The 20,118-nt window shown below is 34.6% G+C and overlaps 2 protein-coding genes across 2 annotated transcripts; both read left to right on the top strand.

Annotated features, from left to right (window-relative positions):
• Positions 1 to 6,777: 6,777 nt before the first annotated feature.
• Positions 6,778 to 17,835, top strand: LOC131633824 (uncharacterized). The gene is made up of 6 exons (XM_058904505.1): positions 6,778 to 6,961; positions 7,593 to 7,904; positions 8,124 to 8,330; positions 8,676 to 8,970; positions 10,918 to 12,623; positions 14,783 to 17,835. Exons 2-6 carry the CDS (start codon positions 7,647 to 7,649, stop codon positions 16,751 to 16,753), a joined length of 4,437 nt encoding a protein of 1,478 aa, XP_058760488.1. The 5' UTR covers positions 6,778 to 6,961; positions 7,593 to 7,646; the 3' UTR covers positions 16,754 to 17,835.
• On the top strand, positions 8,970 to 12,875 carry LOC131633805 (cationic amino acid transporter 5-like). The gene has a single exon (XM_058904490.1). It carries the CDS (start codon positions 10,902 to 10,904, stop codon positions 12,675 to 12,677), a length of 1,776 nt encoding a protein of 591 aa, XP_058760473.1. The 5' UTR covers positions 8,970 to 10,901; the 3' UTR covers positions 12,678 to 12,875.
• Positions 17,836 to 20,118: the final 2,283 nt, after the last annotated feature.

Genomic DNA, 20,118 nt, shown 5'->3' with positions numbered 1-20,118 from the left:
TCGTTCGGCCACCGATGGAAAGATGTTTATATAATACCATTCGGCCACCGATGGAAAGATGTTTATATTTCCATTTGGAGAGTCTATATCTTACTATATCAATCACTGTTTGCCAAGTCTTTTTGATATCGAATTTGTGCCTATCAGAATTCCAAAGTGAAAGGAGTTGTTCCCACCTTACACTTTAGGATATTTGCTACTTCTTGGATCCAGCAGTGGCAAATGTTTTATGTTAATTATGTAACTCTTCTGAAAGTTGACTTTTAGGCCTGACATCATCTCAAACATCATCAGATTTTCCTTTATGATCCTCACATTCCCCCCATTTTTTCTCCTATTATTAGTGTATCGTCCGCGTGTGGTAGATGTGAAAAGCTTTCCTCTCCCATTTCAAATTTGTATCAAAAGAATTTACTCAACTCGGCATATCTTTTCATGAGTACATTGAACCCTTCAGCCACCATTAGGAAAAGGAAAGGGGACAATGAGTTCCCTTGTCTTAGTCCTCTTTCCATATAGAACTCATTAGTAGGGTTTCCGTTAACCAACATTGAGGTCGATACTGTCTTCAAACATTCTGAAATCTATTTTCTCTATTTTTCATAAAACCCCATCTTTGTCATTACGTAATCTAAGAATTCCAATTCACTGTGTCATATGTTTTTTTTTCTCGAAATCTACCTTGAACATGAACACTTCTAGGATGAAAGTTTATTGTGTGTTCGAGATCATTGACTCAATCACCTTTCTGAGCCTATTTATTAGGATCTTCGCAACGAGTTTAAATACAACCTACTAGTAAAATTGGTCTGAATTCAAATAATTTATCAAATTCTTTCTTTTTTTGGGGGGGGGGGGGGGCCATCCGCCCATGCTTATGAATTCTTTCACAAAACCACCCACACAGAAAGAGACACTTTTCTATTAGTAACGGGAGTACTATACTTCCTCCGTTCCAAAATAAGTGTCACATTTACTTTTTAGGTTCATTGAATATTTAATGTATCTAGTCTGTATATTTTGAGACAGAGGGAGTATTATACTAGGGTTTTACAAAAGTGAGGAACTGAGGTTACACCTAGGTCATGGTTTTTAAATCCTAGCAAACGGTATTCGATATTAACAACGTTGGTTGCTGCTCTGCCAAACAAACAATACCTGACGCTGTTTCCTAGCCAAATACCACTTGAGATCGCGACCACCGTTTTCTTTCAATCCACCGTCACCTTTTGCAATTATACTTTAAACATGTTTTTATGTCTTTATAAATGAGATTTTCTAAGTCTAATTCTTACTTAACTTTTACTGTATTTTTTATAGAACTTTTCTGCACGCGGTTTTAACGCTTACTCTTAATTTTGTAGGACAACCTTTAAATATTAAATAATCCACGATTGTTAAAAGAAAATCCACAATGTATGCACGGATACTCCGAAAAGCTAGATAGATTTATATTTTAAAAAGCAAGAATATCTCTTATACAAACAAATATGTTATTGTCTTTATATGAGAGGATGATTGACCCACGTACTAAACAAAAATATCTCTTACTATTTATAAAAGATAATCTACTAGTAAATTTTACTCTAATTTATTAATTATATTATATTATATATCAATTATTTATTCGATGGATTATTTCTTACCAATTAAAAAGTGATATTTAAATTGTTTAAATTTATTACTTTGTTTTATAAAAATAAATAAACAAAATATGCCTTAAAATTTTAAATAGATCTATTTTAAACTATGTCAATTTTATTGATGATAAAAAATCGTGTTTACTTAGGCTCTGTTTGGTAAGACATATTTTCGAGCTTATAGCTTATGTCTTATGTCTTATAAGCTCATATGATAATTTAGACCCGTTTGATAACGGTCTTTTCATCATGAACTTATAACTTATTTTACTAGCTTATAGCTTATTTTCCAGACGCTATTTCAAATAGCGTTTTAGCTTATGTCTTATAGCTTATTATATTTTCTTCCTTTTTTATCCTTATTACTTTAATTAAAATCCATTTTTAACCCTTATAATTTATTTTAATTTAAAAAAAAATAATTATATATTAAATATTTTTTTTGTCATTTTACATTTATAAGTTAATTAAATCGCTAATTTTACCAAACATTTCAATGAGCTTATAAGCTATTAGTCTCAACCATCCGCTATAAGTTATAAGTCATCAGTCATCAGCCATCAGTCATAAGCTATAAGCTATCAGCTAGCTTATCAGTCAACCGCTATTTTTACCAAACAGACCCTTATTCACCTAAAACTATTTATTTATGTTTTTTTATAAAGAAAAGAACAGAAAATAGTATAATATGTTTTTGATATCAAAACCAACAAATCTATTTAAAGTAAAAATGAATACTAGTACATTAATACAACAATCTTACCTCATTTAAGTAATATTTGCTATATCAACTTTCATTCTGGTAATTTATTCAAGATTATGTTTCAGGACTAATATATAATAAAAATATTTTTTTCTTAAAATAAATTCATTTTTTCCAAATTTATTTTATAAATAAACTATAAATTATGGAGTGGACGCGTTAATTTAACTGCTATTTGTTAGTTGAATTAAATAGACGCGAAAAATATTTATTCAGTTTATAAATTTTACTTAAAGAGATAATGTTAATTCTATTTCGAATGAAAATTTAATTTGACTACTTTTATAAAAAAATATTTTAATATTATTATTTTATTATAATTTTTAAAATAACAAATAAAATTTAAATCATCAAAATTATATATATATATATATATATATATATATATATATATATATATATATATATATATATATATATATATATATATATATATATATATATATATATATATATATATATATATATATATATATATATATATATATTCAATGTTGAATATTTAAATCATCAAAATTATATTTTTACTTTATAAGTAAAATTTAAAATATTTATACTTTTTTAATGCTTTTAAAAAGACACAACTTAGATACAATTTTTTAGGTATGGTTCTTACTATTTTCCAATGAAAATGTGACAAATATATTTAAATATTATTTAATGAGTGAAAATATGAGAAATTTACATGCGTGTAAAATGAAATTATACATTTATACCTAAGTTTTGTCCTTTTTAAAAATAGAAATTAACTTACAAAAATATGTATTACAAACCTATATATATATATATATATATATATATATATATATATATATATATATATATATATATATGGAATGGTTGGTTTATTTTTTAGGGTATAAGATTGATTTTTACTTTTTGTTTTTTCTTGAGTTGAATTGATTCGGTTTTTTAGAATTGATTATTTGAGTCAAAATTTGCAACTTTTGAATCTAAATAAAATTTTCACAATGAAATTTGTTGTTTAATTAATTTTTGTAAGAATTCATTTAAATATAAATCATTTTATTTTGAGCTCATTTTAACCAAAATCAAATTATTCAGAATCATGTTTTCATTGCAAAATCAAACACCTATATAATCAAAATCAAATTATTCGGAATCATGTTTTTTCATTACAAAATCAATCACCCATATTTTTTTAAGCAAAAGAGAAACTCCAAAAAAGAGAAAAAGAAGAACAAATAACGGGAGGACCAAGCCAAAACCCCAATAAGAATGAGAGAATTTAACTCTTGGGACACCAAGCTTGTCTAGTAAGAAATTGCTAGCAAGATCCATATGAAGATTATTCAACCAAGTACAAGATTTAACGGTGAAGCCTATTCTAGTAAGGGAATTTGCACAAAAATTACCCTTTCTAAAGATGTGAGAAACCACAAACTCCATGGAATGAGTGGGTGAATAAAATTTAGCCATCTAGTTCTAATAATTAAAGGAATCAAAGAATGCTTAACCACCAAGACTGAATTAGTTTCCAGCCAAAGCTTATTCCAATTCCTCTCCCAAACTTGTTCAATAGCGACCATTGCTCTTGTTAACTCAGCAAGAAGAGAATTACCATTGCCAATGAAGTGAACAAAGCTACCAACATAGCCAGACCTATTGTTTCTAAAGACTCCGAACCAAACAGATAAAGGAGGAATGCCTTTAACCATTCCATCCGAATTGCACTTCCACCAATCAAGAGGAGGAGGATGCTAAAAGATCTCATTTAAAATCTTAGGCTGGGGGTGTATGTTAATCTTAAAAATTTTAGAATGCAAAAATTATAAAAGAGTTAGAGACCTTGTCAGTGTTGTTACTAGAAACAAGCACATGGGTTGAGATTTAAGAAATGTAGGTTCTCCAAGTATCGTGTTTATCTTCAAATCTATTAAGATTCCTCACACTCCATATTGCATTGATGATGTTTACAATAGCAACAAACATAACAATATGGACTTGAGGAGACCAATCAATTTCGAACATTTTCCTGCAAGAACTAAGGTTTGTGATTATGAATTGATTCTTAACTCCCCAAGGATACTTGCTCCATAAGGCATTAGGAAAAGGTTTATTAATGAAGTGAAAATCTTGTTTCAAGCTAAGGATACTATTGACAGCTCCATTTCACACCCTTTTGTCTTTTGAATCAATCCAAGGGATGTGGTATTTGGAGATGATTTTGATCAAATCAGGGACAACCACTTGCAAAATAGGAGGAATAGACCAAGATTTATTGTCAATAAACTGACTAACAGTAGCAGAGAGAGTAGAATGATACATGGTGGGAATGTTAAATTTTTGTGCCAAGGGTAAGCCAATACAAGAGTCGAGTTAGAAATTGATGTTATTACCTCTTCCCAGGATCCAAGTGGAATTGTCCTTGATAGTTATGAAGTGCTTTTTCATTCCCCTCAATAAAGATGAAGGATTATGGTGATTGATCAATTTGTTTTTCTTGATAATCCTTGATCTCATAAGAGTGGCCCAACTATCTTGACTTTGGAGCAAGTTCTTACAAAAATGCAAGTTAGAGGCTTCATTAGTGCTTTGTAACGATCTGATGCCAATTCCACCTTCTTTCAAAGGCCTATAACAGGACTTTCAAGCAATAGTTACCATTTGCCTTTTATCCACATCACAACTCCAAATGAAGTTTCTAATATAAGCTTCCATAGTTCTAACCAGTTTGAGGTTCCAATCATAAATGGTTAAATAATGAACTAACATGTCATGCACTACTGGCTTAACCAACTGGATCCTACCTACCATAGAGAGCAACCTAGCTTTCCAAGTAGCCAATTTTATCTTAAATTTTCCATCTAGGGATTGAAATGAGAAGGCTTAGGTTTGCTTTTGAGTATTGGCACACCTAGGTATATAAAGGGAGGGTGAGCCACCGAGAAGCCAAGCAAGCCAGCCAAATAATAGTGTCTAGGGAGTTTATGGCACCAACATAAATGAAAGACTTTTTTCTATTGCAAACATGATCTGAGCATTGAGCATATCTTTGAAGAAATTTAGTCACACCTTTAATAGACTTAAATTACCCCTACAAAAGGTCATAATGTCATCAGCATACAGTGTGTGGGAAGGGACATTGCAATATCTTGTGTCATTAGATAATGAAAGATCCTTATTAGCCACAAGATTGGTTAAATCTCTACTTAAAATCTCCTTAAAAATGTAAAAAAGGAAGAGAAAATAAGGGTTCTCCTTGCCTAAATTCATTCTTGCAAGTGAAGTAACCAACTTGCTTACCATTAAAACGAATGAAAAGGTAAGTAGAATGGAGGATGACCTTTATCCAGTTGAAAAATTTAGAATTTAACCCAAAAATATGAAGGACTTTAAGTATAATGGTTTAGTGATGGTATCAAAATCTTTTGAGATATCAATCTTGAGAGCCACATTACCACCAAAGCCCCTTTAATCTATAAGATTGATGGCTTTAAAAGTGAGAAGAATGCAATATTTGATTTGTCTGCCATGAATGAATCATTTTTGCTCAGGGAAAATGGTGAATGGAAGAATGGCGGCAAGCCTATCAGCCAATATTTTAGTAATGATCTTGTGCTTGAAAATTTCCAAAGTTATATGCCTAAATTGGTCTAAGAAATTTGCATTAGAGGACTTAGGAATGTTTAAGTTGTAGTGTGGCATGATTAAGTCCTCCATGAAGAATCAAGTGATAATCTTATGACATCATATATGATTATCTCCCGGTAGATATGATAGAAAAAAGCTCCAATTAAAACCATCAGGGTCGAAGTCGACATTTGCATGAATTTTGAAATGAGAAGTAAATTTAACCTCTTCTAAATTAAAAGAAAGGAAGATTGGATAACGATTAGACTTCAATTTGGTTAAAGTGTTACACACCATAGATGAACACATATCTAACCAACTCTAGTTGCAAATCACTCTATCTAACATCTTTTCTTTTAAAGCTTTTTCCTCCCATTGCTTCAATAAACCAGTTTTCAATAATATGAAGATGAATGAGTTGCTTAGAATCAAACCACTAATGAAAATCTTCCTTTGAAACTTTATTGGGAGAGTGGCCCCTTTGTACTCATAAGCACCCATATATGGTTAGCTCTTAGTATGTCATTATCTAAACTAGCTTTATCCTCACTTTTCAATATCTCAACTTATTTTCCCAAGGTGAGATAAGAAAACAAAGAAGGAGGTTGAATAATGAAACAACAAAATTTAAAAGATTCAAAAATCCAAAATCAATTAAATTAAAAATTTAATAAAAAATTATTTAAAAATTAAAATTATTAAAAAAAAAATTTAATTATCATCACCCTGCCGACTTAGCACATAAACATAAAAAATAAAAGAAAAAGATTAGTAATAAATCTAGGGGCTGTTTACTGATTCACATTTTCAGCTTCAAAAACAACTCTCCCTTCTCTCTCTATAAACACACTCTCCTTTTTTATTCCCTTCCTCTATAAATTGGACTCATGATGAAACCATACTTTCCCTGAACCATCTTCAGGACCATTTCTGATTTGTACACAAAGTATCAACTCTTGTGCTGGTAAGAATTAGATTCTTCTCCATATCTTATTTTTCGAATATTAAATTGTCTCATTTGCACTAAACAATTATAAAAAAACAATCTTTTTGGTTAAATAATTTCTGGGTCTTCACATAAACACACTCTTAAATTGCATCTGCATGTTTTTTCCTGGAATTTTTTAAATGGTGCTTCATCCATGTACGTGAGTGTCATCTGTATGTGGTTTTAGCTTGAAGTGTTTTGATTTATCCGAAACCCTCTTTTTATTCGGCTATTTCATGATTTCAATTTGACTTATACTGTTAGTAATTTGTAATTTCAGATTGAATTTTTTATTTTTTTATTTTATTTTTATGATAGAGATTTTAGAATATGCTACATTTTGGATATTTTGAGGATATGCTACATTTAGGAGTCATTTGTGCATGCTTTTTTAATTTCTATGCCAATCTTGTACATGCATTGTTACATTTTCATTGTAAAATCATGGATCTTGGGCATTTTAATGGTCTCCTGTGAAGTGAATGACTTAGGTCTGTATCCCCCTTACAGCCGAACAAGTTTAATTAGCGGTATCATTGCGTGAGGTCTTTCGTATTTGAAATTTATTTTCTGACTTAACAAGCTAGTTTTGGAATTACATGTGCAGGCTTGAATATCAATTTTGAAGGAGTTCAATACTTTGCTTGTAATTTGTGCTACCATGTCATTATTGCCTAAACTACGATGTGTCACTATAGATGTTACCGGTACTCTAATGGCTTACAAAGGGGAGCTTGGTGACTATTATTGTATGGCTGCTAAAGCTTCTGGCCGTCCATGCCCGGATTACAAGCGTATGCACGAGGGCTTTAAGTATGCATATAGGGATATGGCAAAGAATTATCCGTGTTTTGGGTTTGCGGCCAAAATGCCAAACATTGTGTGGTGGAAAACCTGCGTGCGAGATTCCTTTGTCAGGGTAAGATATTTGTTGAAGTCATTACCGTGGGTGTTTACTTTACATGTCAAGATGCCAATGTTGTTTCTATTAGTTAACCCTTGTTGATGTGTTCGGTTTGATTGTAAGCTAATTTAAATCAAGCAATGACTTGTAGATTTATGATGCTTGCATAAGTTGCATTGTCATCTGCAAAAATCCATTGAATTTGATGAAGGAGTAATTTTATTTTTCTGACAGGCTGGGTATGAATATGACGAGGAGACATTTGAAAAGATTTTCAAGCGCATTTATGCATCCTTTGGTTCATCTGCTCCATATACTGTCTTTCCAGATTCCAAGCCATTTCTTAGATGGCTTCGTGGAAAGGGTCTCAAAGTTGGTGTTGTTAGCAATGCTGAGTATCGATATCGAGATGTGATTCTTCCAGCTTTAGGTTTAAATCAGGTAAAATTCCAACGGGTTTTTAAGGTTTGCTTTCAGAATTATAAACGTGTTTAAAAGATAATTTTACATTTGGCATCGTTATAGAGCATTGCTACTTACAGAAGCATCCGATAGGGCCGGTACCAATTGTTATGCAAGAATACTTTTCCAGTTTTTATGCAAGGTCTTGTTAGAAATGTTAATATAGAATGTAGCACCTCCGTGTTGAAACACTAGCTATTACTAATTCATGTTCAATGAATTTCAACTAATCCAAAGCTCTTATTGGATCACATTTGAGAAAATCATGTTGAATAGTAGCTCACTGACGAGAATGTCTGATAGTTATAATGTTTGATGATACAGGGAACTGAGTGGGACTTTGGTGTTTTTTCTGGCCTTGAAGGCATTGAGAAACCAGACCCAAGAATTTATGAGATTGCACTCGAGAGGGCTGGAAATATTGCACCTGAAGAAACTTTACATATTGGCGATAGCATGCGCAAAGACTACGAGCCAGCTAAGAGCTTAGGGATGCATGCACTATTGTTGGATAGATTTAAGACACCAGAAGCCGAGGAGTGGAGGAAATCTGGAGCTGTTGTTCTTCCTGACTTAATAGCAACACAAGAATGGCTGTCTAAAGAGAATTCAACTTGCTAGAGGTTCTACATCTTCGCTGTAGTAGTATATTTATGTATCGTTTTGCTCATCTGATAACATACCTGTGTTCTATACCTTTCCGACGGGTTTCGTAAAGGCATGTCTCTGAATGTTGATGTTCAGAGCCATGATGGAGGATATCTGTTGGCAGGAGTGTTCTGATGTAGCTCTACCATAACTTTGTAATACAATTATATTTAAATGCTACTTTCTCTTCCTTAGTCACTTAGTTTCCAATATATTTTACCAGATTCCTATTGTTTCTCTGTATAAATGTTCCTGTTAAAATATTGTCTGTTTTTACTTGAGAGTTGGTTTTTTGTTTGTTTGTTTTACGCCCTCAGAAAACTGAAGAAAACATCTAGATATAAATATCTTGATGATATAAAATATAAATAACTTTGGACTGAAGAAAAGATCATTCCATCAGAGATTCCAATGGAAATCATGATCAACCTCTTGATTCTAAACCTCTACTTGGCAAAGTCTAGGATGAAGAAGTGTCTCATATGGTCTACGGTAGGTCAATGTTCGATAATGGTTTGAAAAACCAACAATTGATAATACTCTCTGTAAGTAGAAGGTCATAGTATTACTTGAGACGGAGGGAGTATATATATAGCGGTATCAATAGCCTATATTTTTAACATTATCGGTGTTAGAGTGTCTGTGTGGTGTTTGTTGGAAAAATAAATCCAGCGTCACCCTTAGGGATTCGAATGGGCTTAACATCCCAACCCATGGCGCCTAGAGAGAGCTTACAAACCTCGCTTTAGGTGCAGCCCCTGAGGGCTCATACTATAAGGAAATAAAGTTGCGCCCTCACTAACAGCAATTGCTTTTAGCGCAGTGGTAAGCGCTTGATCCTACAAGTGATATCAGAGCATGGTCATGGGTTCGAATCCCCCCGGCTGACACTGGGGGGGAGATTGTTGGAAAAATAAATCCAGCGTCACCCTTAGGGATTCGAATGGGCTTAACATCCCAACCCATGGCGCCTAGAGAGAGCTTACAAACCTCGCTTTAGGTGCAGCCCCTGAGGGCTCATACTATAAGGAAATAAAGTTGCGCCCTCACTAACAGCAATTGCATCCAATGGTTCACTGTAGAGGGTGCATCTCTGGCCTCATGACATAGAGGACCCCCAAAGTTCTGTGATATCAGTTGTAAAATTTTGAGTGGCTCTTATTGTCAACTGTAGTCCATGTGCGAAATTTCACCATTCTAGCAAAATCACCAATAAGATCCCATAAAATTTTCAGATCCGATTGTCACATGTGGACAACACATACACTGACAGAATCTACAATCTCCATGATTTGGTTAGTGACGTGAATCTACTACACTAATTGGTGTAGACTGATGTGCATTATTGCACTATCAATATGAATGCATTGTAAAGTCAAAACCGTGGAATATTCATGTCAATTAGTTGGAATTTTGTGACATTTTCATTTATTTTCCAAAGAGAAACGTATGTCCCTTGTCTACTCTGTCATTTTTATCCAACTTAACTTTACCGTGCAGGAATCTTCACACTTTGCACATCACATTCCTAAATTCAGTATCTGGTTTATCTGGTTTATCTAAAGAGTGTGAATTCTGTGGTTCTGATGTTTCAGTCTTAGATGTTCAAATATGAATTCTCTATCAGTATATAGAGAAGTGTTGGAAACAACTCTATAACACACTATTTTCAACACACTTTTTTATTAGTGGAATATATCATTTTAAGGTGTATGAATCCCGGTCCGCCGAATGGAGATAGAAAACAGATGAAGAAGAGTTAAAGTCCACACTACCAGACAAAATAATATATGTCACTTGTTTGAGATATTGTTTTCATTTCAAAGCATCTTGTTATTTTCTTCAGAGACAAAATTCCATTCCAATCACTCAACAGTTTCAGTACAGAAACAAGCTTTTTGAATGGCTTCCACAAAAGGCAATGATGACCATGAGCCACAGAGAAGCTATTGGAGATGCAGCAAACAAGATTTCTTTCCAGAGGAATCCTTTCAAAGCTGGCACAACTATGGTTCTGCTCTTTCACAAACATGGTTAAGGTTCAAGGACCGTGTTTCGACCAGATCAGACGATGCAACCGAGTCGCAAGAGCTTCAGAAACAAAGTGAGAATGAAATGAAAAAATGTCTCAACTGGTGGGACCTTATCTGGTTTGGCTTTGGTGCAGTGATTGGTGCAGGAATCTTTGTGCTAACTGGTCAAGAAGCTCATAACCATGCTGGTGCGGCGATAGTCTTATCCTATGTAGCTTCAGGAATTTCAGCAATGCTTTCTGTTTTCTGTTATACAGAATTTGCCGTTGAAGTTCCAGCTGCTGGTGGTTCATTTGCTTACCTAAGAATTGAATTAGGTGATTTTATTGCTTTCTTAGCAGCCGGTAACATACTTCTCGAATGCGTGCTTGGAGGTGCAGCAGTATCAAGATCATGGACATCTTACTTCACAAGCCTTTTGAATCGTCCGAAAGATTCATTTCGAATCAAAGCACATCATCTCAAAGAAGGATACAATTTACTTGACCCTATAGCAGTTGCTGTTCTGTTAACCGCCGGAACGATCGCAATGATCAGTACACGAAAAACTTCGCTCCTCAATTGGATTGCATCGGCAATCAACACGGCTGTGATCATATTCGTAATCATTGCAGGGTTTCTTCACGCAGACACAGCGAATTTGACGCCTTTTTTACCTTATGGAGCTAGAGGTGTATTTCAAGCATCAGCAATTCTTTATTTTGCATATGGAGGTTTCGAGAGTCTTGCAACAATGGCTGAAGAAACTAAAAATCCACCAAAGGATATACCAATAGGTTTAATAGGTTCAATGTCGGTGATCATCGTGATTTATTGTTTGATGGCACTTTCACTAAGCATGATGCAGAAGTACACAGACATTGATACAGGTGCAGCTTTTTCAATTGCATTTCAGAAAGTAGGAATGAATTGGGCAAAATACGTCGTCGCTTTCGGTGCACTGAAGGGTATGACAACAGTTCTTTTAGTAGGAAGATTAGGCCAGGCGCGATACATCGTTCACATTGCGCGTTCGCACATGATTCCTCCATGGTTTGCTCGTGTTCATCCCAAAACAGGAACACCTATAAACGCAACACTTCTGATTACAATCACAAGCGCTTGCGTAGCCTTTTTCACTAGCTTGGACGTGTTATCGAGTTTGATATCAGTAAGTACACTTTTCGTTTTCGCGCTGATATCGATTGCACTTCTGGTAAGAAGGTACTATGTTAGAGGAGTTACAACAAAAGAGAATCAGTTAAAGCTAGTTATGTTTTTGTTTCTCATTGTTGGTTCTTCAATGGGAACTTCAGCTTATTGGGGATTGAGGCCTAATGGTTGGATTGGATATACGGTTACCGTTCCTGTTTGGTTTTTTTCGACTCTTGCGATGTCGGTTTTTTTGACTCAACAAAGGAAACCAAGATTTTGGGGAGTCCCACTTGTTCCATGGTTGCCATCTTTGTCAATTGCAACAACTGTTTTTCTCATGGGATCTTTGGAATATGATGCTTTTGTGAGATTTGCAATATGCACTTTGGTAATGTTGGTTTACTATGTTTTCTTTGGTCTTCATTCAACTTATGATATGGCTCATCTACAAAAGAAGGTGCAAAATATCAATGTGGATCTCAAAGAGACTGCTAGGATTGAAGGGCCTTAAGATGATTGTAATTTTTATCTTCCATAATTCAGTTTCAAGTGTGTATGAAATTCTCTGTGTTATTAGTCCTTGAATCATTAAATAATGTAATGTTACTTGATATGAGTTAGAAGAGCAATGAAGAAATGTATAGATATATAGCTGAAAATAAATTGTGGTTTGATGAAATGGATTAATTCCAGCTTCATTTATGGTTAACATGGCTTAGAATGATGTTCTTGCATCATATTTATATCTTTACCACTCTAAAAATTGAAGTAATGACATTCATCTTATTCAATTAGCAAAAGATAATGAATATATAAAGGAAAATGCTTTTGATTTTAGCAAGTATAATAAGTTGTTCTCGGTAATCAATCATTATTAATGTGTATCAATTAGAATCAGTTTTATTTATTGTATTTTCTTTAGTATATACCACTCATCCAATATGGCATTAGAAGTTAAGGGTTTCACGATCCCTTCTTTTGTGGCCAAGAAACCTCACTGTCTATAATACACAGTTATGCTGCAGGTCTCCCCGTTCTTCGCCACTGAACATCATTTGATCATTGTCACACCACCGCTACTAGGTTTGCAACACGCGATTCTAGCGCCACGACGCCCCTCCGGCCGACGTCACATGCACCACGCGCGTCCATAGTCCCGACACGTGAGCTTCACACTACATCAAATCCGTTTTTCTGCGCCTTTTTCATCCTGTTTCACTGTTCTTCACAGTCATCCCCACCGCTAAGTAACCTTGTTTTCATGTTTTTCCAACAATAAACTATTATGGGAGATCCATCCGCAATCGATTCCTTCATGGTCAAGGACTTGAAGATCACTTGACCAAACAATCGAAGGATATTGCTGCCGCTCATCGCACTAAATAAAAGCAAACGTATGCCTCTCGATACATTGTGTTGTAGTTTTTCATAACGCCTAATATTCAAGCACAATATCAAGCCTTTACCACTTGCTATGAGGTTTGAAAAAAGGCGAAAAAAGTTTTTTTTGAGCGATGTTAATTGTCTCTACAATGTCATATTTAATCTGAACTCTTTGAAATAGGGGAATAAGGATATGCAACCGTATCTGAGAGATCTTTATTTGTTAAAGGCAAATTTTTTTAACTCTAATGTCGTTTACAAATGATGAAACAACTCATGAACAACAACATATCAAGTTTTTCATGATCATGATACTTATTGGACTGTCATCATAACCCAATTTCGTATGTAACCATATTTTATCAGGATCTACTGTTCTGAACTATGAATCAATTAGTGAACAAACTATGAATTAGTTAGTGAACAACTATTGCGCTTGGTTATTCCTCATGCTTTTAGACATGTCTGTACTCCATCTCTCACTAAATCATCTACTTCTGCTTTTCCACTACTATGGTCGTGGTGGACGAAATAGAGGACGTGGTAGCCAGAGCCATGGTAGTCGGTGTGACTATTGCAATCGTTACAGGCATATTGAAGTTGAATGTCGTACAAAGGCAAGAGAACAGCAACGACAACCTAGGATTGCTGTTGTTGCTCAACCGACTATCACTAAAGATATTACTATTTCGACCATTGATTACAATGAGTTCCTTAAGTTCAAATCAGCACATCAACCACTGTCTTCTGCTACCATTGCTCAATCTGGTAATCCTATAGTCTTTGTCTTTACATCCTCCCTTGGTCCTAGGACCCTTGACTCTGGTGTCTCTGATCATATGATTACTAATAAATCTTTTTTATCTCACTAGTCTTATTTTAATTCTTTGCCTTCTGTCATTAGGACAAATAACTCTAAAATCAAAGTTCCAGGTTTTCGTCAGACACATCGTCAGACACACCACTTTTAAACACTTTTAAACTTGTCTTTAGATTATGTGCTTTATATTCCCAGTTGGCCTTTTATTCAATAGCTGAGGAGAATTTAGGGCGACATTACACATGAAGAGATATAAATGTTTTTTAAGATTGAGTATTAGGTCTAAATTTAGAGTGAGAGAGAGAGAGAGAGAGTTGTTTTATTGATTAACCTTTCGGGAACTGTTGAATATACGTATGACTTGAGAGAAGACACCACCACAACAACAAACGTTGTTCCCACAAATTTAAAACACAAACCACTTCCTCAACCAAACCAAACACAAACCTCGTTTGATTCATGCCATGCCAAAATGCTCAACATTTCCCAAAACCCTCAAACACACACTTCAACTAACCCAAACCCAATCCCTTCTCTCTTACTCTTCCTCCAACTTTCCTCACCCTCCTCCAGTTTCACCTCAAATCTTCAAATCAACCCCTTCCCACAAATGGGGTTCTTACAAATTAGGCGATTTATCCTTCTACTCCCTCATCGAAAATCTATCTTCCACCTTCGATTTTCACTCATTGGAACAACTCCTCCATCGAATGAAGCGCGAAAATCGAGTCTTTATCGAGAAGAATTTCATCCTCATGTTCAAAGCCTACGGAAAAGCACATTTACCCGAAAAAGCTCTGGACTTGTTTCACAGAATGTCCGCTGAGTTTCACTGTAAGCAAACTGTTAAATCCTTCAATTCCGTTCTCAATGTTGTTATCCAAGAGGGTCATTTTAATCGTGCTTTGGAGTTTTACTCTCATGTTATTGATTCCAAGAGTTTCAATCATGTTCATCCCAATGGACTTACTTTTAATTTAGTGATTAAGGCTTTGTGTAGACTTGGTTTGGTTGATCAAGCTGTTGAGGTTTTTCGAGGGATTAGTGTTAGGAATTGTGTTCCGGATGGTTATACGTATTCCACATTGATGCATGGTTTGTGTAATGTTGGGAGGATTGATGAGGCGGTTGCGTTGTTGGATGAGATGCAGATTGAAGGTACGTTTCCTAACCCGGTTGCGTTTAATGTTTTGATTAGTGCGTTGTGTAAGGAAGGTGATTTGGCGCGTGCGTCTAAGCTGGTTGATAATATGTTTCTTAAGGGGTGTGTTCCGAATGAGGTGACGTATAATTCGCTTGTTCATGGGTTGTGTTTGAAGGGGAAGTTGGAGAAGGCGGTGAGTTTATTGAATCGGATGGTGTCGAATAAATGTGTTCCTAATGATGTTACTTTTGGGACACTTGTTGATGGGTTTGTTAAGCAGGGTAGAGCTTTAGATGGGGTGCGTGTGTTGGTTTCGTTGGAAGAGAAAGGTCACCGCGGGAACGAGTTTATTTACTCGTCTCTTATTAGTGGGTTGTTCAAGGAAGGGAAATGTGAGCGTGGGATGCAATTGTGGAAGGAGATGGTTGAAAAAGGATGTGAACCGAATACGATAGTGTATAGTGCTCTTATTGATGGTCTTTGTCGAGAAGGGAAGCCAGATGAAGCGAAAGAGTTCCTATTAGAGATGAAGAATAAAGGCCACATTCCGAATTCTTTCACTTATAGCTCCTTGATGTGGGGTTATTTTGAAGCAGGTGATAGTCATAAAGCGATTCTTGTTTGGAAAGAGATGACGGATAATAATTGTAATCATCACGAAGTTTGTTACAGTATACTTATCAATGGATTGTGCAAGAATGGGAGGCTTAAGGAGGCCTTAATGGTGTGGAAGCAAATGTTGAGTAGAGGAATCAAATTAGATGTTGTGGCTTATAGTTCTATGATTCATGGCTTTTGTAATGCTCAGTTATTAGAACAAGGGGTGAAACTTTTCAATCAGATGCTTTGTCACGAGCCAAACTTACAACCAGACGTGGTTACGTACAATATACTCCTTAATGCTTTTTGCACGACGAATAGTGTCTCCCGTGCTATTGATGTTCTAAACACTATGTTAGATCAAGGATGTGATCCTGATTTTATTACTTGTGAGATTTTCTTAAAAACTTTAAGAGACAATATGGACCCGCCTCAAGATGGGAGAGAGTTTCTAGACGAGCTTGTAGTCCGGTTAATTAAGCGACAGAGAGTAGTTGGTGCTTCCAATATCATAGAAGTCATGCTTCAGAAATTTTTGCTGCCTAAACCTTCTACTTGGGCCATAGTTGTTCAACAGCTCTGCAAACCTACGAAAGTTCGAAAAACTATAAGTGAATGTTGGAGCAGGCTGCATTGCTGATGCCTAAAATATGTTATTCAAATACAACTTTTTGAAGCTATGGAACTCCAGACACAGGAATGTATTGATCCAGACCCTCAAACTTTCAAAATTTGTATGCAATGATGAGTTTGATACCAAACTTTTCTTCTTTGTGCCTGCTTGAAGATATTGGTACGTGCACAGAATTTCTTTTTTGAAAACTTGGTATCCGGTCTTGAGACCAAATATAATCCAAGGGGATCAATTCTACCGTCCACTAGTAAGGGGGCCATTTAAAGCCAGAGCGAAGCTCTATATGGACTGTCCCAATTAAGAGATCGTTAGTACCTAGCTGGATTCAAATTTGAGAACTTGAGAGGAGCTGACTTTCAGGTCCCAAGCTTTCACCAACAGGCCAACCCTTGGGGGTTATTGCCAAACAGGCGACAAATGAGAATACGGCCACTTAACAGATGAAACTGTTTAAACCTCTTCCAGTCATTGCAAAATCACTAGAATCATTTGCTTCTGTCTAAAATATTTAATCTTTGCAACATACAATGGTGAGAATGTTACTGAAAGGATTAAGTGTTCAATATCCTATCAACTTTGATCTATAAGAGTGGATTTCATCAGGGCTCAGTCAAAGTAATTGGCTGTAATGTACTCTCAGTAATTGGCCAGTAAATCATTTCATACAATTTGCAAGTATTCTGCAGATTGCATTTGTGTCAGGCTAATGAAAGTCAATGATGATGAATGCAGACTGCTACTGGATGCCAATGTACAGAATTGCAAAGGAAAAGATTATCAAAATTCCCTAGTTGACTCTAGTTATCATTCACATATGAATATGCATATGAGGTGGGAAAATTGTGGGGCTGATTGATGAAAAAGAAAGCCGAGTGTCAGCTATTGTTGTTTAACCGATTAACTTGTACAGATGAAGTTTCCTAAACTTCCTCCATTCCATTGGTATAATCAAAACACAGTCTTTATGTGATACTTGATTTTTAAAAACTTGATTATTTGTTAGTAAATCATAGCCATCTGTTTTCTTTGTATACTATAACAATAACGATGTATTCTCAATAAAATCATGGTAGGGATAAGAATATGATTATTTATTAGTTTGCTCTTAGTTTTAATTTCTTATTCTTCTCTTATCTATCTAATGCTGATAAGTTTTCAGTATTGAACCTTGCTTGGCATCTTGTGTGAGAAGGTAAAATACTGGATGCATGGTTTATTAGAATAAACTGACTACACTAACTATTCTTCAGTGTTGAACCATGGGAAATAGATTTTTTTTCCTGCATTCTATATCCTGGAATTCATATCCTATTTCTTATCTCTTCTCCATCAATGTCATCTTGTGGATTCTTCTTTCAACAACATTATTGACAATGTTTTGATTTATACCTTACTTCTATAATCCCCAAAATAGATTCATTCTTCTTAAATATCCATTTGCATATCCAACCTCCCTTTGTATTTTAGGTAATTGTACAAGTTTTCAAGCATGGTTCTTCTCCAATGAAAGCATCTCATTAATCATTGTATTCAACTATTTCTAACTTTCATTGCTTTCAAATGCATCCTTAAAGGTCTTTGGTTCTAAGTCTTGCAAACCTTTAGCCTCATTTAAAGAATAACAAATAAGATTAACATAACCATATATTTGAGGTGGTACAATCTTCCTCCTAACCTAATCAACTGATAATCTGGAGTTAATCTAGGTTGCACTGATAATCTGGAGTTAATCTAGGTTGCACTTATCTAGAAATAGAAGTGGGAACCTCAACATCATCCTCATGTCTAGTCTCGCTAGTAGAGAACTCCACCTTAAACTAGGTCTTCTTCACCTTAGTTTTTAAGTCTTTCATATCCAAGTCTTTGTTTTTCATCATCATATGAGTCTCATAAAAAGTAATATCAATTCTTATGATATATTTTGATCCTTAAGGTCCCATCTTCCACAACTTGTTCCTCTTCACATATTTAGGATAACCAATGAAGACACATTTCACATTTTTAACATCAAATTTGTCTGGCTTAGTATACATAAATGCTAAAGTCAGAAACATTCAAATTAGAGTAGTATATTAGTTTCTCAGTACAAACCTCTATAGGTGCCTTGAAATTTATTCATGTAGTGGCTATCTATTGATGAAATATGTTGCACTAGCAACAACTTCACCCTTGAATTTTTTGGGTAACTCAATTCCTAAGAACATACACCTAACCCGCTACAAAATGGTAATACTCTGTTCTAGTATGATATTTTGGTTGCATTATGCCATCTACGGTTGTATGTTTCTTTGTAAATTATTTCCTACAAAATTCATTAAAATACTTTGAAACAAAGGTTAAGCCATAGTTAGTTCTTAAAATTTTCAACTTAGTTTCTAATTGATTTTCTATAATAGTATGTCATTTTTTAAACTTTTCAAAGGTTTAACTTTTATGCTTCAAGATGTGAACTCATACTCTGTTAAAAAAACGATCAATCATAGTGTGAAAATATAAACCACCTCCTTGGATAACTCTTGAAAGATTCCAAAGATGCGAGAAAAATATACTCAAACGGTTACTAGAATTATACATATCATCCCAAACATATTGTTTTGCTAGTATGCAATGATCATAAAATTCTTACTAGTTTAATTTCTCACTACCTAGCAAATCTTTCTTAGTGAGCTCAACCAAACCTCTTTAACTAACATACCCTAACTTATATGTCATAGTGTAGTTTTATCATGAAATTTTTTCCTAAATACGGATGCATTACTAGTAACAACGGAACAATCCAAAATATACAACCCATACATTTTATACCTTTTAACAATTATCAGTGCATCATGTGATATTTTCAACATGCCATGTTGAGTTTTAGTACAATAACCTATATCATCAAAGGTGTATGTATAAAACAAATTTTAATTAAGTTCGAGAACACGTCTCAGATTGTATAAAAGTAACTCACGATTGTCAAACATTTTGAGCCGAGTCCTTCCAATACCTCGAACCTTGCAAACCTTGTTATTAATTACTGCGTCGAACGACTCGATCTTCTTTTAGCTCCAAAGTCTCAAAGTAATAATTCCATAAACACATGTGATAAGATTATCATGAGCCATTGACTCAAATCTTGTTTCTCTTTCTTACCCCAAAATAGGAACATCCTTGAAATTCTCATATGAAAAAGGTAATGAGCTTGACAAAAGTAAAGTACTGTACTTATTATAAAGTTCCACTTCAATATTTAGCAAGTCATCCATAATTTTGAGATATTATGTCAATTGCTCTACACTGAATTTGTTATCCATCATCCAGAATAAAGAGTTGTTGCTTGAGACACAATCTATGATCCAAAGATTTAGTCATATATAATATTTCTGCCG

This window comes from Vicia villosa, unplaced genomic scaffold (genome assembly GCF_029867415.1).
Source record: "Vicia villosa cultivar HV-30 ecotype Madison, WI unplaced genomic scaffold, Vvil1.0 ctg.001178F_1_1, whole genome shotgun sequence".
Classification (NCBI taxonomy): Eukaryota; Viridiplantae; Streptophyta; class Magnoliopsida; order Fabales; family Fabaceae; genus Vicia; species Vicia villosa.
The sequence above is the reverse complement of the archived record's forward strand: the minus strand, read 5'-3'. Positions and strand labels throughout refer to the sequence as shown.